Source organism: Hipposideros armiger, unplaced genomic scaffold, assembly GCF_001890085.2.
Source record: "Hipposideros armiger isolate ML-2016 unplaced genomic scaffold, ASM189008v1 scaffold_35, whole genome shotgun sequence".
Classification (NCBI taxonomy): Eukaryota; Metazoa; Chordata; class Mammalia; order Chiroptera; family Hipposideridae; genus Hipposideros; species Hipposideros armiger.
In genome coordinates, this window is record NW_017731385.1 from 4228742 (window position 1) to 4254456 (window position 25715).

Below are 25715 nucleotides of genomic sequence, written 5' to 3' on the forward strand. Positions count from 1 at the left end.
GGCTGCTGGCCGCTCACGCTGGCTGCTGGCTACACACGGTAGCCCATGGCAACCCACTGCAGCAGGGGCTGCAGCCTACGACGTCGCAGGCAACTCATGGCAGCCCAGCTCCAGGTTGAACTGTTGTTCAGCATCTTAGCTGTAAAGGGCAGTGTCACTGGCCCTCATATGTGGGATCCGAACCTGGGCTCTCTGGCGTCCCAAGCCAGCTCTTAACCAACGCACCACTCGGCCGGCCCTGTGCTTTCTTTTTGAAGAGAAAACCTGCCAGCATCTTTGGTGATACAAAGAAGCTTTGAAACATGGTCGGCAACAAATCTCTTAGCCAAAGAATTTGATTCCTGGTATAAAAAGATTACATAATTGAAAACAGGAGTCAGCCAGTTATGGCCTGGGGGCCAAACCTACTCACTTTCTTGCTTTTGCAAATAAAGTTTTATTGACATAGTCATGCCCACTTGTTTACATATTGTCCCTGGCTGCTTTTGCCCTACCGTGGCAGAGTTGAGTAGCTGCAACAGACACCCTATGGCCTACAAAGCCTAGAATATTTACTGTCTGGGCCTTTACAAAAAAAAGTTGGCCAACCTCTGGTCTAGAATCTAGAGGGAGTCACATACTTTCAAAATGACTTCAGCTTTTTCCCATCTAATTTAGCCTCAAGAACTCAGATAATGCCATGGATATTTGAACAAAGGGGGAAAAAATCATCTTTTTTCTTTCTTCTGTTCATAAATGATGAAGCATGTGCCAAAGAAGTAAAGAATAGGTCCCTTGTTTCCAAGGCCTCCTTAAGTGGTGTGTCCTGGGCACCTGGCTGCCTCAGCCTGGCCATGGCTCCGCTCTCTGACATCCCAGATTGAGCTGGGTGCCTCTGTGAACACCTGACTCTGCTCCCACAGAACTGTGAGCCCCCCTGCTCAGAAAACATCTCTCACATGCTGTTATAACTACAATTCCACTCCTGGGCATACACCTCAGAGATAACCTTGCATGTGTGCCCAGAGAGACATGACAAGAGTGATCATGCAAATAGCATTTATAAGAGTGAGAATCTGGAAGCAATTTACATGTTCACCCTCATGTTCATGAGAATGGATAATTAAATTCGGGGCAAGTCAGGTGGATTAAGCACAGTATGGAGGTTTAAAATGAAGAGACTGGAGCTATATGTATCAACTGACATGGATACATCTCAAAGATACAAATTTAATGTGGAAACAGAAGCAAACTACAGAAGAAAACATTATACATATAAAGTTTTAAAAAATGAAAAATAACACTGTATATTGTTATATATACATATACATTCGGGGGGAATGAAAAAAACACTATATCCAGCACAATAATTGCCTGTAATGTGGGGGGAAGAAAACAGGATTGGGAAGAATGTATACCGGGATTCCATTTATTTGAAATGTTCGATTCGGGAAGCCTGGTCGTGTGTCTGTGAGTATTTGCCTAACAATATCTACACTTTCATATGCCTGAGATACTTTGCTAAAAAGATGAACAAATACAATCCTCCTGTTGTTTAGCACGTGCAAAGAACGGAGCGCTCTCTGTGCCTCAGTCTCTGAAGTTGTCACAAGCGATTCCGGGTCCCCCACAGCCAGAAAGGGAGGCTTTCAAGCTAATGCAATCTACAGTGAGCCTTCTGCAGCTCATTGAGAGCACATTGTTCGCGTAAAAGACAAAATAGAAAATAAAATTACTTTAGCTTTACAATATATTTAATAAAAAAGGAATTGATGGGGGACTATATTGGGAAATAACTAAATTATGGTTTTACTTCCATCTCCGACTCACTTAAAGCATCAGTCAATTTCAGGTAATCTTGTCTGTCTCCATTTGCTCGTTTGTAACGTTTGGGAGAGCAACATTTTCTCCATTCCGTTTCTATCTACCTGCCGGGGATGCTTCGGGGATTTATTAGCTGGTAGGCCCATAATATGTGATACTAAAGCTATCAAAACACTTCAGGAAACACACCAGACAGATGAAAAGCTAGAGACTTTGGAGCAGCAGCATGCGGCAGTATGTTAATTTGGCAGGTCCACAGCTTCAATCCTGGCATATTTTATTGAATGAAAATACATCTGCAGTGATTCCACAAAGCACGTGACGAGATGCTATCTCCTTTCAGATGAGCTTCAGAAGGTCTCACAGGGATGAAGGCGTGTTTTGAGCACGCAGCAAACAAATGCGGTCTCCCGTGGTGTTACTGAGGCAATGGAGGGTTTCCTTTTAAAAGCTCTAGAATTTGGCAAGAGGATTGAGCAGCGGAGAAAAGAAGGGGCTTTGTGGGAATGATTGGAATTGGATGAGAAATAGATCCTGGGAGAGGACCAGTGGGGTTTTTCTAGAGTCAGAGGCAGGAAAGGTTTACATCTGGGTCTCTCTACCATCGGGCATACACAGGTAATGAGCTGTTGGGTTTCCATTCTGCCTTGGCGAATAGGGTCCCACCATGGTTAGGGGCATGGGTATCAGAGTGTGACAGTCTTGGCTCTGCTCTGCCACAGCCTAGCTGTGTGCCCCCGGGAATGACCTCACTCCTCTCAGCCTCAGTTGCTTCATCTGAAAATGGGAATAGCTAAGGGTGCCTCACCTCACAGGAAGAACTGTGGCTTACAGGAGATGGGGCCTTGCAAAGCGTTTGGCAAGATCGAGAATTGGTAGCTGGTGCGGTTGTTAAAAATCAGCATTATTACTATTTGCAACTGTTCAAGGGAAATGTGCATTTCACTATGTCCTGATAGAGTGCTAGAAAGGATACAGGGTGAAAAAGGGAAAGACAAAAAGGCGGTGCTCTAGAATAATAAAGCTTTAGGGGATTCAAGAAATAGAAAGTTGATAAAGTATAAGAAAATAAGCTGTGCCTCATGGTTTTTCTGCTTTCCCACAATAAAAAAAAAAAGATTTTTTAAAAAAGGAATCAGGCTTTGTGTAAGAGCATCTCTTCCATCATGGGAATACAGGGTGAGGAAGACAGCCAGAAAAAACAAACGGTTTCCTTCTTTGTTGAACAGGCAGAAAGCATTCCAGGTACACAGTGTCCCGTGAGAGGGGCTGGCGGGGAGACAGCTCATCTGGGGGACAGCGGGGCATTTCTGGGGAGCAGGAAAGGGAGAAGCAGGGCTTTGAGCACATGAGCATCTGCGAGAGCCTTTCTGCCTCAAAGACAAATACCAAGAAAGTGATTCATTAAAGAAACACATCTACAGAGCTGGAACTCAGACATCGAGGACCGCCAGGTGATGGTATGCACTAAGACAATAAAAGGTGAGGCCAAAAAGGAGAAGTTAGATTTGGAGATTACTGACTGGACCAATTTAGGGAGGATGGTGGGATCTAAAAGCAAAGGTTATGGGGCGGCCGGTTAGCTCAGAGCACAGGCTCACAACACCAAGGTTGCCGGTTCGATCCCCACATGGGCCAAGGAGCTGCACCCTCCACAACTAGATTGAAAACAACTATTTGACTTGGAGCTGATGGGTGCTGGAAAAACACAGTGTTCCCCAATAAAATTTCTAAAAGAATAAATAAATAAATAAATGCAAAGGTTATTGCTGAAGTATCAAAAATTCCCAATCAAAGCCAGTGGGAACGCTTTGTGGGGGAGCATACGGAACTAAATAAAATTCCACTATCCTAATGAGGTGACAGCAGGTAGACATATAAACTATTCCACTTGCCTTTTTTTTTTTTTTTCATTATCTTCTACATGTTTCCAGGAAGTTAAGGGAGAAACCTTCCCCATTTACTTTCCTCTTTGGAAAACTTGTGTTACAATCACTTTCCAAATCTCATGACCACAATGAATCAAGAGAAAGCAAGGCAAAGAAACAAACTCCAGCTTAAAAAAGAAACATATAAGGCGATCTGATTTTCAGCTTAGGTGGTTCATGAGAGCAAAGACAAAAACCCTTAGCCTTCTTAAGTCATAGGAAAAAAAAAAAACACAGGAAAGAATGCTGCATGCCAGGGTCAGTCTTGAAGTCAGGATCTTAATCTGTGAGGTAAGTACATGCTTTAAAATCCAATCACTTCTGAGATGCAATCACAGATAGGAAAATGTACAGACAGTAATGATAATAATAACTAGTTTTTTTTGAAGGGCCTACCCTATAAGGTACCCAGAGGCTTTACTGTGGGGTTCATTTCATCGTCAAAGCAATCCTGTGTGAGACTATCGCTCCCACTTCAACAGGAGGGAGGAGGGAGGGACTTGCCCACTTTCCTACAACAGGGAAGGTTGAATAAACATGGACTTGAATGTGGGGCTACCGGACTCTAAAGCCCACACTGTCAGCTACCCCGCTTCACACTCCATACAGATATCTGGAAAGTGTCCTGTTGATGATGGTCTGAGGGAAGTTACTTATGACCGACACATTTGAGAGCTAGTTCAGCCCAGCAGTGCCGGACAAAGTGCGGGCTGGCAAGCTGGGGGAGACCTCAAAGGTGACACTGGCAGTCTCAGAGAAAGCCTGAACAGGTCAGGTGTTCTGGAGCAGCAGTCTTGAGGGTCATCACCATCAGGCCACATAGAAAGATCATTCGCATATGTGTGTGTGTGTGTGTGTGTGTGTGTGTGTACACAAGTACATATAAAGACAACTACCTGTCTCTGGGGATCTAGCTCTCAGTAACCAGGATAGAACATATTTCTTAACACTGGGGGAGAGTTTGCCCATTTTCGCTCATGACTTTCTTGACCACATTTAAAAAAACAACTGCAGGCATAGGATTGGATTCACTCTCTAAAGTTAATATATAATCGCTGAATGAAGTGGTGCTGGAACAGAGGAGGACAGGAAGAAGGGACAAAGCTTCAGGCCATAGTTAAGGATGGGAGGAACAGAGCGTGACTCACGCTGCAGCACGCATCTGTCAGGCCAAGGAGTAAAGAACCGGCCTGGCCTGACGGGCACCATAAAAGGCGACGTAGAAGGAGGAAGAGGATGCACCCAAAAGATACCCTTTTAAGAGAAACATCAATCCCGTGAGAGCTGCCTGAGAAATGATCCTGGCCTTCCACCTCCAAGACCGGGCAAAAGAAAAGGTCCTGTGGTTGTGATTATAACTACAGAAATCTACAAACCCAAAGCCTTGTGACTTTCTAAAGCAGCTTGGTTTGGGCAAAATACTCACTCCTCAATGAGGAAGGAAACAAAGCCAAGTGATTGAATGAAATCCACCAGTTTTAAACAGGCCAGTTCTAGTGACTATGTCAAGCTGAAGGATCAGGATGGGGAAAAAGTAGCAAAGTTGAAAACAACTCTGGTAAATACAAAGTAACTTTATAGGACAGCTGAAACAGGCACTTATTAGGTATTTAGCACAGATGTGTACAAGGCTCGCCATCTGCTGGCAGGGTTTGGTACTGCTAATTCAGAAAGCACTCTCAGAGGAGGTGCCGGGCCAGAGGAGGGCAATTTATTCTATTTTGTAGCTACACTGTTCAACATTAAGTACTAATAACATTAGCCAGGTCTCAACAGATGGCAACAAATATCAGATCGTGCATATCTCCTATCTTACGAAGCAAGACAGAATACCTACTTCTGGGCCCGGAGAAATTCTGGGCTGGTAGTCTTCGCCAACCATTACGCTCTTCCTCCTCTTGTTACATAAATGGAATCATACAGTATGAATTCTCTGGGGTCTGGCTTCTTTCACAAATGGTATGTTTGTGAGTCATCCATGATGTTAACCATAGGAGTAGTTTGATCATTTGGCTTTGTATAAACAGATCACAATTTTATCTACTTTTTATCAACATTTGGTTGTTTCCAATTCTTGGTTGTTACAAATAATGCACCTTTGGACATTTTTGGCTGTGTCTTTTGGTGAACATATGTATGCATTTCTATTGGGTGTATATTTGGGAGTGATACTGCTGAGTCATAGGGTGTGTGAACTTTCAAATGTAGTAGATAAACCAGTTTTCTGAAGTAGTTATACCAAATATAATACATTCTAAACAACAACATATAACAAAGCATAGGAGAGCATGGCATCCTTGCCAACATGTGATAGTATCAGTCTTTTAAAAAATTCTTTGGCCTGCCGAGTGGCTCAGTTGGTTAAGAGAGCAAGCTCTGAGCAACAGGATCACTGGTTCGATTCCCACATGGGCCAGTGAGCTGCACCTGAGCTGAGCTGTGGCTAAGCTGCCAACAGATGGCAGGATGGCTCAGCTGGTGAAAGCATGTGCTCCTAACAACAAGGTTGCCGGTTCAACTCCCCCATGGGATGGTGGGCTACGCCCACCCACAACTAAAATTGAACATGGCACCTTGAGCTGAGCGGCCATGAGCTGTCACCCAATAGAATGTATCAGACTACATTAAAAAATGGCTGCATGGACAGTGATAGATAGAAAAATAATTGTAGTTCAAAATTTAAGCATGCTCATCTTAAAAGCTAATATATCAACTTGGCAAAATAGAAACAAAAATATAAACTTGGATAACAGAATTAAGAAGGTTGCCCTAAAACAGATTTATTACAACCTTACACGCAAGTGAAGAATACAATTTCTTTTGTAGCACACTCAAAACGTTCACCAAAATTTGATCGTGGACTAAGTCACAAAGGAAGATCCACTAAATTTCAGTGTCCATACGATGTAAATATGTTTCTGTCTATAATGCAACCAAATTAGAAATCAATAACATCTGAATACCCTGAAAAAACTTATATATCTGCAAACTAAAACACATATCACATGAATAATCTTTGGATTAAAAGGTAATTTATACACTAAGTTATGAGTACTAAGAACTTAATGTCAGTGATAATGTTACATGTTAAAAGTTAAAGCAGGGCTTATAGGGACATTTTTCAAAAAATATCTTTGACATTTGGATGGGAAAGACTTCCTAGACAAACTCCCAAAGCATAAATCATTCGCTTAAAAATTAATGGACTTGACTCTAGCAAAATTAAGAATTTCATAGCACTAGAGACAAAAACTAATAAATGGGCAACAGAAGAAAATACCTGCAACAGCACTAATTTATAATATACAACAATCTTTTTATTATCAAGAGAAGTCAGGAAGCCTCAAAAGAAAAATGCGGAGGAATACTAACAGGCTATTCATAGAGGGGAATCATAAATGGCTAAAAGTATGTGAAGAGACAAACTCACTACAATGAGAAATGTAAGTAGACTTGAAAAATAATTAGAAAGCACATTATATGCATCGGGTTGGCAAAGGTTAGAAAGACAGACAATGAAAATACTGTTGGAGATGTGAGAAAACAGGAACACACCTGCCCTGTGAGGGGGATCAGTCAGTCAGTGTGCAGTGAACTTGAAGTAGTTGAAGTAGGAATGTACCCTGTGACCACGTCATCCAACCCTGGGGCACAGACCTCAGAAAAGGCCCATCTTCACCACATGAGTGGAGCTGCACTCATGGCAGTGTTGTTGTGGGCGCAGGGAGCTGGGGACAGGCTGAGTGTCCATTGCTAGGAGGCTGGCTAAGCACAACGTGACAAATGCTTTCTATGGAGCACTGAGCAGCAGCCAGCAGCAATGAACTAAGGTGCAGGCAACAATTAAAAATAATCCTAAGTGGAAAGAAGTGCATACTCCAAATTTATATCAAGTGACACATGGAGATGTGTCAGGGCGGCACAAAATACTGTCATGGCTGTAAAAACCACAGACACAACATCATGGAGAAATACCTCAGGCCTGAAGACAGATCCTTCTAGAAAAGCACCCTCAGCTATCACGTATGCAAAAAGTCCTCAACTGGAAACTTACTGTGCGAATGACAATTTGGTCCGCGCTTGAATCGCCATCCATTCTTCCTTTGAGATCCTTCCATATTGTAGCAGCTCCTTCGCAAGTGTCTCAGCTTTTGTCAAATTCTCCGCAGCTTCCTTGAATCTGAGTTGTGCTCAGGAAGCTTGACACTGGGTTCTAGATGCTGGGACCCCCATTCCTGGACACCCTCGGCTCTCATGCTTCCCGTCACCCTTCCTGAGTCATCTGTCAGCTCTGGATTTGGCCTTGAGAATTAAATACCAGTATACTGAGCAGTATTTCTATTTGTACAAAATAGAGGCAAAAGGATACTTTTGAAGGGCAAGTAAGGCTCTCCCCATGGTGTGGAACAGCTCCACTGAGCACTTGAAAACATCTGTATGGTCGTTATAGGGAGGCACGATGGCGCTGGTGAGGATTTCTTTGGCTTTTTCTGCATGTTGTTTGGCCTGCAGTGACAGTCCTGTAAATAAAGAAAACGGAGCCTCAGTTTCTCTTTCATCTCAGTGAGAAGGAATACAGTTACATATGGCCAAGTGACACAAGGAGAGGTATCATCAAGTGACACACAGAGATGTATCGGAGCAGCACGAACAGTTGCCATGGCTGTAAAAACCAAAGACGTATTTTCTACTTAGTACTGAAAATAAAATTTCCCTACTCTAGTACTCAAGATAGTTTTCCCAGAATGGTTTTTGAAGAAACCGGGTGGGGGTGGGGTGTTTGAACTAGATGATCTCCAAGGTCCCCTCCGACTCTAACCGTCTTTTATCTGACAGGGAGAACCAGTACTATAACCAGATTTGGCCAAACTTATTGGGTGGTAATTTTACGTGTAGCTTGTGGTATGTCCACTTGTGTTATTTTATAATATTTATTCACTGGACCGATTCCAGGAATTGAGTACCACCAGCGGCAGCATCGTCCCTTTTCAGATGAAGGAACATGGTACAGAGATGTACGCTTGTACATCGAGTCCTAAGTTGCCCAGTCAGAAAGGAGAAGACATGATATCCTGGTGTTCTCACCTTCCTTGCACCTATTCTTCTCTTTTTTCATGTATTATATTAAAAAATCTTATTGACTCTTTCTGAAGGAGATGGCTTCTCAATGTGTGGAGAGGAGAATCCAGATAACCTAACTCTTCCCATTAATGGTGAGTCAAATTTGGGGAACAAAACAGAAACCCACAGAATGGTCCTCCTCAGTCTGGGCTGCGCTCACCTTTTAGCTGGAGGTAGCCTTGGGCCAGGTTAACATACGCCTCTGCTTGTTTCCAGTGGGAGTCGCCGTAGCAAATCCTTGTGAGCGCGACACAGCGCACGCGCTCCTGGATCGCCTTCTTATACTGTGAAGAAGAGAAGGCGGGCTTACCATTCAAAGATCTGAAAACAGAGGGCCACAAAGCACAAAGCCACTTTGCACTTCCATCCATTCAGTGTGTATTTATTGAGGGCCTACTATGTGCTGGCCTTGGTTCTGAGCATGTGAGAGACATCAGATAACTAAACAGACAAGATCTGTTTTTTGGGGCAGCAGGGCTTAATTCTCTAGCAGAACTCTGGCTGAGAAAGGCCGCCAGCCTGGGCCTGCTTACCACAGGGCCTGGCACATGGTAGGTACTAAATATCTGTCACATAAGGAATAAGCACACATTCAAACCTGGATTCAAGCCCACTCTCCAGGATCCTGCTCTCCCTCCCATCTTCACTGCAATGACAAAAGGCACCAGCTGAGACATAGTCAGGAATTGTACTCCCCCTTCTGGCCTGCTCTTGACTTTTCATCCTGTCTCCTAGGTCTCCTCAGTCACCTGGTATGACTGACTCACATTTCCAAATTCCTGTCAAAAGATCTCAGCATCTCTACTGTCCCTGCTATAGTTCTTGTTAATTCCTTGCTGGAATTATGGTAAATATCCTCTAAAATGGCCCTCCTCCTCCAGTTTTGCTCCTTTCCCCAGCTATCCAAGTGATCATTCCAGAAACTCAAACCTGCTCAGGCACTTTCCTCTTATAATCCTATGACAATTTCTTACACCTTCAAGAGGAAATCTAAAGTCTTTCCCTGGACACTGAACACCCACTAGGCCCCAGCTCCTGTCCACAAGCAACCTTATTTCCTGCTTTGTGCCACTAAAGCTGGCCTGTATCTCATGGAAACAACCTAAGTGTCCACTGATGGAAGAACAGATAAAGAAAATGTGGTGCATCTATATAATGGAATAGTATGCAGTCATGAAAAAGAAGGAAATCCCGCCATTTGCAACAGCATGGATGGACCTTGAAGGCAATAAGCGATGTGAAATACGCCTCACAGAGAAAGACAAATACTGCATGATCTCACTTAAGTGTGGAATCTAAAAAAGAAAGAAAAAAACAACAAACTCATAGATACAGAGAAGAGACTGGTGGTTGCCAGAGTGGAGGGGTGGGGGGTGGACAAAATGGGTGAAGGGGGTCAAAAGGTGACTACAGTTAGTAATACTGTATTGTATATTTCAAAGTTGCTAAGAGTTGATCTGAAAAGTTCTCATCATAAGAAAGAAAAAATGTGTAACTATGTGTGGTGACGGATGTTAACTAGACTTATTGTGGAGATCATTTTGCATTATATACATATATTGAATCATTATGCTGTACACCTGAAACTAATATAATGTTATATTTCAGTTAGAAAAAAAAAAAGCCAGCATCCCAGGCGGTTCCTTCTCGTTCCCCAAACAGGCTGTGTGCGCTCAGCCCCTTGGCTCCTGTCTACCTGCTGCCTCTGTCCAGAACGCTATTGTCGTCTGCCTTACCTGGCTAACTCCTGAGCACAGTTATCAGTGCAGCCCAAGTAACTCCCATCCTAAGAAGAGCGCCTCGATTGCTGCCCATCCAGCGCCTCCAGGCTCATGGCCCAGCCCTCTTTCTCCAGAACCCATGTCCCCATGTGTGGCAGCTATCTCAGCTGACCTTGTGTCTGTCATAGAACTTACCACACTGACTACCATTGTCTGTCTCCCTGACTATCCTCCCAATCAAACCATGAGTCCCTCCGAGGAAGAGGCTGTGGCTTTCCCATCCATGCCCCCAGCACCTGCACAGCACCCAGTACATATCCATAGAGCAGATATTTTTGAAATAAATGAACAAACAAGGTCTGACACACCAGAGGTGGCAGAGAAATGCATATGAAATGAACGAGTGACTGAGTAAAACTTTTAAGGAGAGAATGGGAGAGAAGTATAGAGAGATGAAGAACCTAAGAATTCTAAGCTCTCTGAGAGCAGGAGCTTCGTCTGCTTTGTGTTGGAATTCCATGCTTCGAACTGGCATATAGATTTACTGACTGGTGGAAAATTGTCAAGCCTGCAACCAGTCAGTGCAGTATGCAAACAAGTCATGGCGGACTTGTTCGCTCATTTGTGCATCCATTCAGCAAACACAGGTGCTGACTGCCAGCGGCTGTCTGGGAGCCCTGAGCTGTCCTACACCCACTCATGCTACGACAAAGGTGCTTTCCTGTATACCTTCTTGTACCAAACCCCAGAGAGTAGAAATATAACTTAAGCTATTACACTTCTTAATTACAGGTATAGGACAGCAAGGCTCCTTACTTCGTGCCTGCTGGAATAGGACTTTGCCTTCTCTTCACAGAGTTGGAGTTTCTCTCGGGGAGGCTGGAAGAGTGCCGTCTGTGCCCCCTTGCTTGGGGTGCTCTCTGTGGGCGTTATGCTGACTGCAGCAACAACTTCATCTAGGTGGCTGGAGAGATGGGTGTCCTGTGATTCTTGCATATTTTTATATACATTATCCTCTGGCTCTTAAATAAGAAAACAGAAGTGTCCAATGATGATTTCCATAGTTACTTTTAGAAATACACAGTTTTCCTAGAAATGGAGGCTAGAATCTAGGAAAAATGTCAACATTATACCCATGACTTCTTTGAAAATAGTCGCAGTCTGTCTAAAAAAAAAAAGTCCTGGTGGCTGGTGTTGACGTCTTTGTAAAACTTTCAGGCTGTTTTCCAGTGTTAACTAGGCCAAACATTATTTGTTCATTTACATGTATATGTCACACAATAAAAATCAGCTGAGGCCAAACAATTCTCAAAGAGCCCAGATTAGATCAACTGAACCCCAACTGACCTTGGAGTGGGGAAAAAAACAGCTTGTTAAAGTTTCACTTCAGCCACGATGGCGTAATAGGGACCAGGTTCATCCTCTTGCCTGAAATAACCCACCAACGAACCAACAAAACCAAAAAACAAACAAACAAAAAAACTCACAGACGAAAGAGTTATAATGTAATGGTTTTCAAGAGACAGGACATCAGGCCTGAGAGACTGAAAACATAAAAGAAGCAACGTGAGACCCATGATCGCCCTAGTTTATGGATGGCTTGAGAACATTTCCAGGACATGCAATGATGGGGGACCCAGAAGCTACCCCACAGACTACCGTCTGAGTTGGGAACATAGAACTGAGTGGCTGGGGAGACCAAGGTGGCTAGAGCTCACAGCACAGATTCCTGGAGGGGATAGAGCTGCACAGAGAGGACCCCAGAGATTAGCAGAGGGACCCCCTCAAGTATGTGGGGAGAATACTGACCTGTGAGTGTGCAGAAAAACTACCTGAGTCTGGAGAGAGACACCTCTAATAAGACTGAAGGGAAACATGTCTGGTGCTCACCATGGCAGTGCCTGCTCCCACCAATGCACAGGAAAAACCTAATTCACGAGGCAGAGGGAAAAGTACTCAAAGGGTTTTGTCTCAGTAGTGGGGAATAATTGGCCCTAGATCAGATCCACCTAACAAATCAGAAAAGTAAGACCTAGAAGGATAAAACTATTTCCAAGTAAGTTAGCTGTACCAGAGGGTAAAACTCAAGAAAGTTCCTAGGAACAAAAAAATAGCCAGCATTCCCCAAGGTAAAATTCACCAAGTCTGACATCCAGTCCAAGATTACCAGACATGCAAAGAGGCAGGGTGACATGGACTACAATGAGACTAATCAATCAATCAAAACTGACGCAGAACTGACACACATGTTAACTCAGCAGAGAATAATATTAAAATAGTTATTATAAATGTGTTCAATATGTTTAACAAGGTAAGTAGAGGCATGGAAGATATAAAAAAGATGCAAAGTGAACTTTTAGATATGAAAATTATGAGATGAAAAATATACTAAGTGGGATTAGTGACAGATTAGATATTACAGATGAAAAGACTGAACTTGTAGACATAGCAATAGAGACCATCAAAAAAAAAAATCAGTGAGCTGTGAAACAACTTCAAGTTGCCTAATATATAAACAATTTGAGTGCCTAAAGGAAAGCAGGTTGTAGCAGGGACAGAAAAGAGATTTGAAGAAATGATGGCCAAAAGTTTCTGGGCCTCTGAACCTCGTGTTAAACTTTAAAAGTGGTTTGATAATTCTTTGTTTAGTTTTTGGCTTCATTGTAAAAAGTGGTTCGTCTCCTGCTTCCTCATAATATCGCATCCTTAAAACAGAGGTTATACTCTGAGTGCTCACAATTGAGATCTAACTACTCCCCACCTGCATTTTATTTCTTTTGGCGAGGCAGTTAAAAAAAATTGAGCCATTATTTTAAAATTAGAAGTTTTACATAAAGATCTAGATTTCTGAATTTCTAGCTTCCTTTGAAAACGCAACACCTGTCAACAACCAACTAGCCCCAGGGTGCGGGTGGCAGCTGCCCTTGGAGACAGGACACTCTCTAGCTTGCCAGTTGCCACCATTCCCTGTTGGCTCCTGGACACAGAGGCGGCAAAATGGTTGACGTTCACCAGTGCTTCTGTGTTGCCCCTTTTCATATTGTAAAAGAATAGGTCTTTCGGTGTGCGTACCTCTCTTTCAAAGCAAAAGGCTGACCTAAAGGGCTGCGATTTCCCTGGTCCATGCCACTCATTTCCAGAATTTCATCTAATCTAAAACATCACTGATTATAAGACACACCAGTATTTTATAGCCACTGAAAAAGAAAAAAAAAAACACTGCTATTAAACTGTGACTTGTCCTCATTTGTAACATGCCTTCCAATTTCAGAGATGTTTAAGTGTCAAAACAAAGGTGCCTTTTTGAATCGATGAAATGAAGCATGTCACCTGCCTGGCTCCTGGAAGCATTTGCATTAGTGACCTTGTTTTAAATATGTGTCTCTTTCATTGTGTGTTGTCACGTCCAGCGTGGCAAGGGCAAACGGGTTTCTCTTAAGGGGCGACGCAGATTGAATAAAAGCAAGAGACAAAAGTAAGATTAAGAGCGAGACCAAGGGACTCAGCCAGAGAAGACTGAGTGAGCCCCGAATCGGGTCAGTGCATGGCTTTTATTGAGAAATTTGAAAAGAAGTGAAACTGTTTCACTGCTGTCAATCAATTTGTAACCCCTGACTTATGTGTGCCTTAAGACCTTTTCCATTAGCATTCCCTTTGTGTTCCAACACATCCTGTGCCTTCACACTTCCTCCACATAGCCCCAAGACACTGTTACTGTGTCCTCCCAGGGGAGATAACTATTATCATTCCAATAGGTCCCAGTCACCTGAGACACTCCCAGAGAGAGCTTTACAGATATCATTCCATCCGGCCTCAGTTTTCCGAGACACTCTCTCGACAAATGGGTCAGAGGCTAATATAGGGGGGTGGTAACGGAATCGGCTATAATGCAACAGTGTGTGGCATCGTATAGTAAGACCTTTAGCACAAAGACACACTTTTTGGTTCACTTACTTTGCGCTACACGCTTATCATCAGCCACTTTTCTTTTCTTTGTAATAGCCATAGCTGGAGTTTAAATTTTCATTAGAAATCAGTCCAGGCCCCACACACCACCCTCCCTCTCTGCCAGTCTTGGCTGTGCCCACAACTGCCAGTCAGACATACCCAATCAATTGATGCTATTCCTTCTGCCAGACCTGCCCAGTAGAATGCTGAAGCACACGATCAGGCCCAGATCAAAGTGGAAGGAAGAAGAGGTCTGAAGGGAGGTGTCCGTCTTCCATTTCCAAGAGGTCATTTGGAGAAGGCAAATCAAAACTAAAATGAGAACCACTTCACACCCACCAGAGTGACTATAATTAAAAAGACAGGCATTAAGAAGTGTTGGTGAGGATGTGGAGAAATTGGAACCCTGACATCGCACTGGTGGAATGTAAAATTGTGCAGTTGGGTAACTCCTCAAAAAGGCAACTATAGAGCTACCATATGACTCAGCTTTTCCACTCCTAAGTATAAACCCCAAAGTACTGAAAATACATGTTCACACGAAAACTTGTATGCATCTTCATAGCAGGAACATTTACAATAGCTAAAAACTGAAAGCAATCCAAATGTCCATTAACTGATGAATGGATAAAAAAAAAAAAAAAGTCTGGTAGTGTCCACACAATGGAAAATTGCTTGGCAATAAAAAGGAATAAAGTACAGACACACACTATACTACAACATGGATAAACCTCAAAAACATTATGCTAAGTGAAAGAAGCCAGAGAGAAAATACCACACAGTATATGATGGAGAGTGGGAATGTCTCTCAGAGACCCTGGCTGGCCAAGGTTTAACTAGCCATCAATGGGAGTCCTGGTAGACTAACAGAGACTGGAAATCTGTGGACAGGCTTTTCACTACCATTGGCCAGAACTGACACATGTGACTCTGCTGTCATTTCATTTGCTCCCCTAACTGCAAAGAGGGCTCGGTACCTAGGAGAGTCAGTGGAATATTTAGTGAGCATTGCCCTCTGCCCCACTGGGCATCAGGGGCCCTTGTCTCAGAGTTCTTTTCTATAGCCAGAGGTTCCTCCTTCTCTATCCTCCTAATTAAGGACCAAGGATCAACAACTTAAGCTAAATGGGCTTCAGATACTTTGAAGCAAGTTTTGAAGCTGGAGACAAACAAGCTTGGAGTCCCTGAGACACCCTGCTTTTGGGGGAGGAGATGGTCCTTGATTCACTGTTTTTGCCCAACACTGAGGATAGTATCTGGTACTTGGTAGCAGCTCAGCAAGTGTATGGAATTAAGTTCTGTTCCAGAGAACGCGTTAGGTGAAAGCTAACAGTCTGAGTAAGAATACCTCCTGGGAAGGCCAGTTAGCTCAGGTGGTTAGAGCGCAGGCTCCTAACACCAAGGTTGCCGGTTCGATTCCCACATGGGCCAGTGAGCTGCGCCCTCCACAACTAGATTGAAGACAACTATTTGACTTGGAGCTGATGCATCCTGGAAAAACACACTGTTCGTTCCCCAATAAAATTTCCAACAAAAACAAAAAAGGATGCCTCCTATCCTCTCATAGTATCCTTCAGGTATAGGGGCTTTTTTTGTTTTGTTTTGTTTTGTTTTCTTGTTGTTTGTTGAAATGTCTTCAATTTAGTTAAATAGAACCAAGAAAAACACTTAAATTCTGAGGGAATAGAAGCAAGAACTGATTCCATGTAAACTATCACTTTTACTGTTTTGATTGCATCACAACCGCTGTCACATTTAACATAGTTTGTATTTGTACAAAGTGCTAAACAACAAATGAGCTCAATGCTTTAGAAGACTAGAAAGAAATGCATCAAGGCTTATGTTATTCAACCAAGTGAATTTTATAAAAGGCATTTGGATAAAATGTCTTAAAAGGCTGCTATGAATCTGTACTTCATTATTTATAGCATTTAGCCTCTTTGCTTCCAGTCTCTGCTCTGGGAGCTAGCTTAAATTGCAATGTCAGTTTTATCTTTTTCAAATTTTACTTTCAGAAGGTCTCCATCCTGTTCAAATCTTAGGGCCAAACTCCTTAATTCTGGCAATTTTGACTCTGTGCAAACTCTCTTTTTTTTTTTTTAAACCAAGACCCCCAAATGAACCTTCTACTGCAGCCAGAGCTGCATATATCTACTGCAGCTCTAGTCTGCATATTATTTATTGACAATATCATTACCTAGGATGCCACTTCCTTTCTTTTCTATCTACTGAAACTTTGCCCATTGTTCAGGCCCCAATAGGGTCCTAACCCTACTGTTAGGCTCTCCCTGCATATGTCAACTCACACTGATCTAAGCACCTGAAGTACCTATGGTCTATAACAGTCATCTATGCATCAAGAACTGTCCAGATGTTTTAAATGTTTTGAGTCTCATTCCCCTAACTAGAGTATGAGCTTCTTGAGAGACTGTATTTTGTCATTTTATAACCCCCTATATGGATTAACATAGGCACCTCAAGAAATAGTTATTGCATACCTACTATGAGCTAGGCTTTGTAGAGGTTTAGATGTGCCACTAGGTATTATATTTACTAGTTGAATCTTTATGATGTTATATTTTGGAATTATATATTGGGCTGGATCCTAATATTATGTTGCTATTTCAAATATAAGTTTTAATATGTGTTATTCTCATTTATTAATATTTTCCTGAACTTTTATATTTTAATTTTACTGAAAATATCATTTTTTAAAATACTGTATAAGTGGTGGATTTCATTTTTTAATAATTTATCATTACATTAATTACCTACTGATTCTGATTTATATACCAATATTGTTTTGCTTGGTCATTAGCAGATTGTCCCTGGATTTCGTAATCTACAAATATACACAAAATTTGAAACCAAGGATGATTCTAATTTTCTTATATCTTTTAACAGATGGATTGCCTATTATGCTAAGTATGATAATATACAAAAATATCCTTTTTACTTGATAATTATAATAACATTAATAAGTGTCCCTCTAAATCCATTTTAAAGCAACTACAAAAAAAGCACAACTTCTTAGAGCATAAAATAATCTATAATTAATCTTATTACTTTGTTCCCTTTATCATTCAAAAATCCACTGCTAACCTCGGAATAATGTCCTTCCAACCCCACCCTGAAGAGGAAAACACCCTCTGAAAACCCCTTTCTGCCACTCTCAGATTTTGCCTGTAGTTTATCTGGCTTTCCCTTGACACTCCTTTAAAACTAGCGAAAAATCAGGAAAGTTGCAACGCTCACATCTCTGTGTCGTAAAATCCTTTGTCCACTTACCTTGGACGCTTGAGAAGTTCTCCGTTTCTTTTTCCAACGAATTACACAGCTGTCTCGACAGCCCGATTTGCTGTATCAGTGTGACGATTCCTTGTACAGATTGATAACCATCAAAAAGTATAAAGTAGGGTGGTTCCAGACAAAATCGGAGCAGCCTTTTTCTGTAAAGCAAGCTGGTACCTCACAAAACTCCAGGCAGAATAATGAATGATAGAACAAGCACCAATAGGGAGTGGAGAAGAGTAATTTGTCGAAGTTCACAACCCAATCCTTGGGAGCCAGAGGTGGGAATTTAAAAATAGGGTTGTCTTTTCCTTGGAATTTTCTTAAAGTGGCATCGCTGCCTGTTGATGTTGAAGTTTGTTAAAGAACACTAAATCACTAGTTTAAAGTACTCTATTCCTTCGCTCTTGTTTTGGATGAAGCAAAATGTGAAAATTGGCACTAGACAAATTTAGAGAACTTTTTAAGTTAGTCATAGAATCACTTCGCTACTTTTCTGTCATTTTCTTTTGGGGGCGGGGGAGGGTTTAAAAGTTATTTTAAGATGATTCATTTTTCATGATCAAATTTTGCATGTTAATGCATTAAAATATTTCCCTTTTTAAAGACGTGAAAATAAGAGGCTAACATTGATTAATTTCTAAGCAATTGTTCTATCTATGGTTAATCTTTTTTGTGTGTGGTGTGACTTCAGTATTAGGAGCAAGTTTTCTTATTTCGGTTGATCTTTAATACCCTAAAGATTTTTGTTTTTACACAAACTGTAGGTTTCCTCATTTTGAGTCTAGCAAAAATTCCCAAGTACTACAAATCCTTAGGTATTTAGAAGTCTGTATAAAGGCTCTTAGAAATGCATGCCATATACTTCACTAACTTCTGAAGGCCAGATTTAATATATAGATAATTGATATTTCACTATAACTCATGCCTTGTTTGGGAATAGGTTTTATTGTTATTTACTATAACTGTTTTCTAGGTTATTTCATCTTTAACAGTGAGTAAATAAATCAACGTAAAACTATATATAGTCAAGGTTACTTGACAATGAACCTCGGTTAAGTTAGTCAATATCAAGCTTTTCAAAAAAGAACAATAAATAATAGCAGTTTCATGCGAGGAAAAATTTTAAAAACCTCATTTCAGAATGAAAGTTGCCATACTAACAAACAAGGCATTTAAAAAATAAGTTTTTGTTTTTTTAAACACTGCTTGGATTTATTTATTTTTTAACCAGCGTCAAGTTCTCTTCCTTGTATCTCTTTCCCCTGATATAGGAATTTCCGTTTTGAAAAAATACGTATTCACGACCTACTCAGTCATGCTAGGAACTGCCACAATATTTAACTTACTAAGTTCTTACTGTCCTTTTCAGCGATCTTTTCTTACAATAGGAATTTCAAGAGCAGAACCTAGGTTACCGCCTCCTCTTTGGAACGAACCTATCAGCGCGCAGTGAGCCCTTAAATCCAGTGCCGGGGCTCACGACTTGCGAGTTAACTAACCTTGGCCACTTTACATAAACGCCCCGGGCCTCAGTTTTTCACCCGTCAAACTAGTATAATAATAGTACCTGAATCAAGGGGTTGCTGTGAGGGATAAATTAGGTAATCTATGCACAGCTCTTAGAGCGCTGCCTGGTACACAGTAGGCGCTCAGGAGTTACTGCAGTTGTCCCTCAACGTGCCCATTGAATGAGAGCACGGACGCCTGAATGAATGTGTGAGTGAAAGAAGAGATTAGTTACTAACGGCTCCTGAGTTGGGATCCGGCTAAATTACCCTTCAAACTGCAAAAGCAAAAAACCTCCTCGACAGCAAGCCACCAGCCGGAGCCGGAAGCGAGCGTCGAGGGGTGGGCGGGGCCAGCCTGTAAGAAGCAGTGTTCTCGGCCAATGGCCGCATCTCTCGAAAAACGAGCCTCTCGTCCGACCAATCGTGAAACCGAGAGAACTGGTTGGAATTATCGCGATATCCCGTTCTTCTCGCTCCACCGCTCCCTCTTTCCCAGCTCTCTGTTAAGAGGGTTCCCTCTCCCCGCCCCGCTCCGCCCCTCGCCTCCCAAGTCTCGCCCCGCCCCCCGGCCGGCGCCCCGCCCCACCCGGCGTCCCTCGGCTTGCTGTCCAGCGCAGCCTGCGCCCTGGAGCGCCGGTTCTGCCGGCGGCGAGGTGAGTGCTACCGTCCAGGTACAGGGTGGCTCACGTTGGCGAGGCCCCCTGTTACCGGTCCCCCACCCCCAGGTGGGGTCCGGCAAAAGCGCCCGGGCCGTGGTGGGTAGACCCGGGTGAGAATGGGCCCTACCGGGCCCTGGGTCCCCACAGCTGCCGGGCCCTCTTCGCCCTCGTCCTGAGAATCCGGATACTGGGTCTTGAAATCCCTGCCACTGGGCTCGGTGCTTTCAAACTGTAACGACCTTAGGGTTTGTTTAACTCGGGCAAAAACGGCATGTGTTTTGCCTAAGACTTCTGCTAAGGCTTCTTAGTACTGGGAAAATAACCTTTTACAAATGCTTTTAATATACAGTTTTTAATTCTCTAATGTCCAATATTAGGAAATTGGAGTGGGTATTCTGAATTAAGCGCTGAAGTCAGTCTAAGGGACTCCTTTCTTTTAAGACGCTCGTGCCAAAAATGTGTGAAATATTAAGATAGAAGGTTTTGTTTTTTAAAAATAATAAAGTAGATTGGTGTTTACCTGTCAGAAAACTCGTGGAGGTGCAGTGGTATACAGTTCATATTAAGTATGTCATTTACTTTTAACTGTAGGTAAGAAGTAGTGAAGGAAATTTGTGTAAGAAAAATATCCTGGTAAAGGATGTATAGTGCCAGTGAATTCATATTGGAGAGCCACTATTAGCATTATTTATTATTGGCGGCTTTCAGATTTCATTTGTGTAGATTTTACCTCTTAAACTGCCTTTGTACCAAGATGCATTTAACAGGGTGTAATGACGTTTTTAAGTCAGCTAATCCCAGCCAGAGGTTTCAGAAGGAAAGCCATCAGACTATAGTGAATTCTCTCTACTTTGATCTTCCATCAGTGAGTGTGGGTTTTATATATAGTTTTGCTTTGTAGTCTTACATTTATATAAGTCTTGTCTACCACTTAAATGATCATAGGGAGAAGCACAGGCCCCATCAAAGTGTGTGAAATGCTGCATTGTAGGGCGGTGCACAAGCTTTGGAGTTGATGCACCTGGGCTGGAACTCTGGCAAGTTACCCTATGAGAAACTCAGTTTCCTCATCCATAAAACGGGCTAAATAAAGTCTATTGCAATGTGGAGTTGTGAGCATTAGGGATCTTTATGGTACTAGCAAGCATTGAGTATATAGCATCTACAAACTGACCTTAGATCAGAGAATCAAAACAATCGACCATGCAATGCAACAGGTCCTTGAATAACATTGTTCAGTGTCATTTTGTTATAATGTTGAGAGGTAACATAGAACTTGACTCTATATCAATTAGCCTATGGGGGAAAATTGGTTTCTACATTGTTGCAGAACCTATCCAAGGTGTTAAGTGAGGTACTTGCATATGCTATTTTCATCAGCTGTTAGAAGGCCTGCTTTGTGTGAGAGGCAAGTATATAAGAGTGAAGAAAACCTCAAATCTCTGCCCTCAGGAGCTTATAGTCTCTTGGCTGGATTGACAATAAGCAAATACACCAATAAATATGTAGATTACAAATTGTAAGGAGTCCTACAAAGAAAAAAAAATCAGGTTTCTTTGAAATAATAATAGGAATACTTTAGTTTGGGATAGGAAGGTGATTTTTACATTAAAACCTGAAGGATAATGGGACGGTGTGTGCTTTCTTGCCTAAGAGGAGGGCAGCAAGTGCTGTGTAGAGTTTGGCACTTTTTCAACTTTTTTTTTTAAGCTGAGCCTTCCTGCCACCGGTTGGCAGCTCCGCGGCTGCTCAGCTCGGGCCGAACCGGGAATCAAACCGCTGTTGCTCAGAACTCAAACTCTTGAGTGAACTCTTAACCAACTGAGCCACTTGGCCGGCCCTCGAGTTTGGCACTTTTTAGAATTGGAAAAGCCCAGGAGCTTGGTGAGAAGCCAGATATGCCTTGAGAAGTGTGTGGGGCCAGATAGTGAATAGCCCTGAAGCCCTGGTAAGAGGTTGATTTTCTAAATAATCTTTTGAAGGGCTTATTTAGTAGAATGTGTGAGCATTAGAAAGCCTGTTTACCTTAGAGAGAGGGGGAGATTCAGTTGGATTTACATTTTAAAAGGCTCACTGCTAAGTGATTAAAGCATGGAAAGTCGCTGGAGTGGACAGGAGACCATAACACAGATAGCCAGGCAGGAGATGACTGTGGCTTTCTGTTTAGGCTGCTGGAGAACTGTGGATGGACTTGAGGTGTATTTTCTTTTTTTTCTTTTTTTTTTAAAGATTTTATTGGAGAATCGGGGGAAGGGGAACAGACAAGTTGCTGTTGTTTTTGTTCTTCAGTCTAGTTGTGGAGGATGTTGCTTCACTGGCCCAACCTGGCATCATCATTGCGCTCTTCCCGGGTGAGGCAGATCAGTCACCGGCCTCTGGACGGCCGCTCACGGTGGCAGCTGGCCGCTCATGCTGGCTGCCGGCTACACATGGTAGCTTATGGCAACCCACTGCAGCAGGGGACTGCAGCCTACACCATCGCCAGTGACCCACAGCAGCCCAGCTCCAGGTTGAGCTGTTGTTCAGCATCTTAGCTGTAGAGGGCAGTGTCACTGGCCCTCATATGTGGATCCGAACCGGGGCCCTCTGGCGTCCCAAGCCAGTTCCCAACCAACGTGCCACTCGGCCCTTGAAGTGTATTTTGGAGATGGAAACCACTGGCCTTGTGATAAATTGGAGGTGGCAGATGGAATCTGGTGACTTCTATCTTTCCAGCTTGAACAGCTGGGTGGATGGGGGTGTGTGCCACTTTCTGAAATGGGGAAAACTGGGGAGGATTTTGGGGGAAAAATATCTCTTTTAAATGTGTTAAGTTTGAGGTTCTTCTTGCTTTGCAGCTGAGATAATTAAGATGTGGAAAGATTTGAGTTTCTTGCTCAAAGTCAGATAACGTCTCATAAAAATATTGGGTTGTCTGAAAAGTCATGATGCATTTTTGCAAGGAAAAAGAGAAAAAATATGTCATGACTTTTCCGACAACCCAATAGTTGAGCAGGTGGACTTAACTATGGGAAAATATTGGATTCTTATGTTGCATTGGGATGTTATTGAATATTTAATATTCTCTGCTGCTTTGCATACAGTGGTAATTGCTCTCTTATTAGCTAGGAATTAGAATTTGGAAATAAGAGCAAATAACCAAAAAGTTACAAAACTCTGCTTATTGAAAGCCATGGCACTACATTTTGCACTAATTTGGTGCTAATTCCAGTGGAAGTAGTTTTTCTTAAGAAAAAAAAAATTCTTTGAAAGATACTTTCCATGAGAAAGTTTAGAAAAGGGTGTCCATAAAAACAGAGAGTAGGGTCTTTGAACCAAGCTCAGCTTCTTTTTAGTTTTAGTATTTTCTTAGTATCCTGTGGAATTCTGTGAATCCGTGTATGTAAAGAACCCAGTCTTCGAAATACACTGGATACCCCCATCCAAGGAAAAAAAAAAAAATCCTTGCTTTCATTATCCCTTATGAGCTGTTCGACTTTGGACAAGTTATTGAAGCTCTGAGTTTGTTTCTTCTAGCATTAAGTGATTGTGAAATTTGTTTCTGCCCTGTGCGTAGTTGATAAGATGGCAAATGTTATTTCTCTTCCTATCCTTGTCAGTTTTGGAGCTAGAAGGGAATTTAATCTGTTTTGGGTTTTAGCCCTTACCAATAAATTTCTCTCTCCATTTTATATATTAGGCAGCTGAGGCCCAGAGAGATTAAATACAGAGTTCTTATTCCTTAGTGCAATATTTTTTCTTTCATTGAAATAGTAAAATAAAACTGTTTCTCAGACCTATTTCTTTGTTACTTCTGATAATCTACAAAGATAAGAAGATAGAAAAGAAAAAAGAGATTAAAGAAAAAAAATTTCTTTGAAGGAGGACAATATTTCGACAGTGAGAAGTGAAAAAAATGAAGTTGTAAATGATGTAGATGTGTTGTATATGCATATTTAAATATTTTGAAATACCTTAAGCTACAAAATGAGGTAGTTCAGGAAGGAAATGCGTTTGCTATATCTGATTTTTAAGTTCTTTCTTTGATTGCACATTATGAAACTGGCCTCTGTTCTCCTAAACAGGGATTCAGATCTCAAGTTCAAGAACTATTTTTCAATTAGGACTGTTTCTACTGAGTAGTGAATATTGTCTAAATAGTGAGAGTATTTTTACTAAATAGTTATTCATTTTTATCTCCTTCTAAATATGTGTGACAACTTAGTTGTTATGAAAGAAAAATGTAGAGATTGAATGTATAACTCTCTTTTTAGTGTCTGCTCATACCTCTGTATGCTACCTGGTTTATTTGGCAATGCTTGTAAGCAGAATTATAATTATGCAATTTTTTCCTCGTTAGATATGGACCAATTTTGACAAGATGTAGTGCTGCAGCGTGCCTGATGGGATATGTTCAGCCATGGCATCCGAACTTTGTAAGACGATCTCTGTGGCAAGGCTGGAAAAGCACAAGAATTTGTTCTTAAATTATAGGAACCTGCACCATTTCCCATTGGAGTTACTGAAAGATGAGGGATTGCAGTACTTGGAGAGACTCTATATGAAAAGGAACTCGCTTACAACCTTGGTACAGTATTATATTGCATTTTAAAAAATCATTTATAATGTGGTCCTGATCAAGATGTGGTTTACATATCTTAAGGTACTCAGACCAAGATGTATATCCTCTCTTGTTATGTAAACAAGTAATATAAATACACATACAGGGGGTTGTCATTGGCTGAGAATTCATTATCAGTGCCCCTACAGTTTATGTTGTTAGAGGAGGAGCTGTGGAGGAAAGAAAAAAAAAAATCACTAATGTGCCACTTACAAAATTAGTCCCCATTCAAAAAGCCCTGTTCACTTAGCCTCTTAGTGCATCTGTCTGGGCCTGTCCCTTCTTTGTGTGTTAAGCTTCCTAGATGATTTTTGGATGTTACAAAACCCAGTGGTAAAAAATTAAAGACCAAAAAAAAGGACTTTAAAAAGAGAATTTGAAGATTTGCAGATTGAAATAGTAAGAGGCATTTGGGAGGCTTGATGTAGTCTTTGAGTCTTTTGAAAAAGCAAAAAACCTTTTTTATGTTTGCAGTGTGCAAATCAAATGATTTTGAATTGGGCTATCATCCAATTTGTTTGAAAAATTTTGCCACAAAAGCAACATTTGACTCACTCTTTTTATGTTCTGAGAATAAGCACATAGTTATCATTATAACCTAAATTTTATATAAGATTACAAAAAGATTTGCAGTTTTTTTCAAGGGAATGTCCCAATCAAACTTTTTATTCCCACTGTTACTATTAAGAAATTTGATCTCTGTTTTAAATGGGTTTGCTTTATGGGTCCATTTCTGGTTATCACTTATCTTCATTTGGATCTTATACTTGAATTCTGGTTCTTATTCATTTTAGATAATTTATGATGTCTTGTTTCTTTGTGAATTGGCCCCTTCTTCACTCCCTTGTCTATATTGGACTTTCCTTGGGATCTGAAAGTATAATATTGGGTCGTCGGGAAAGTCATGACATATTTTTCTGTTTTTCTTTTTTTTATTGTGAAATACACATTTTTTAGAATTAGTTTCAGCTATATAACACAGTGCAATAGTTATACTTTTTACCCCTCGAGGTGACAACCCCCCTCCCCCAATCTGCCACCCCACTCCCCCCCCCAATATCATACATATCTATTACAATTCCCTTGACTCCACTCCCACACTACACTCCACATCCCATGACTTACAATTGACA

General features: G+C 41.7%; 2 protein-coding genes across 3 annotated transcripts in view; one reads left to right on the forward strand and one right to left on the reverse strand.

Annotated features, from left to right (window-relative positions):
* TTC23 (tetratricopeptide repeat domain 23) overlaps window positions 1-19635 on the reverse strand; it is a 60992-nt gene extending 41357 nt beyond the window's left edge. Inside the window, exons 1-6 of one of the 2 annotated variants that reach the window (XM_019637871.1) lie at window positions 17810-19635; window positions 14681-14792; window positions 11390-11595; window positions 9013-9136; window positions 8101-8251; window positions 7786-7911 (exon numbers count right to left, since the gene is read on the reverse strand). In XM_019637871.1, the coding sequence (XP_019493416.1) occupies window positions 7786-7911; window positions 8101-8251; window positions 9013-9136; window positions 11390-11569 (581 nt within the window). In that variant the 5' untranslated portion in view covers window positions 11570-11595; window positions 14681-14792; window positions 17810-19635. The remainder of the gene's footprint in view (window positions 1-7785; window positions 7912-8100; window positions 8252-9012; window positions 9137-11389; window positions 11596-14680; window positions 14793-17809) is intronic. The other variant, XM_019637873.1, reaches the window with a different exon arrangement.
* Window positions 19636-19869: 234 nt separating this feature from the next.
* LRRC28 (leucine rich repeat containing 28) overlaps window positions 19870-25715 on the forward strand; it is a 93556-nt gene continuing 87710 nt past the window's right edge. The window contains exons 1-2 of the mRNA XM_019637848.1: window positions 19870-19976; window positions 24322-24549. Coding sequence (XP_019493393.1) covers window positions 24382-24549 — 168 coding nt within the window. The 5' untranslated portion in view covers window positions 19870-19976; window positions 24322-24381. The remainder of the gene's footprint in view (window positions 19977-24321; window positions 24550-25715) is intronic.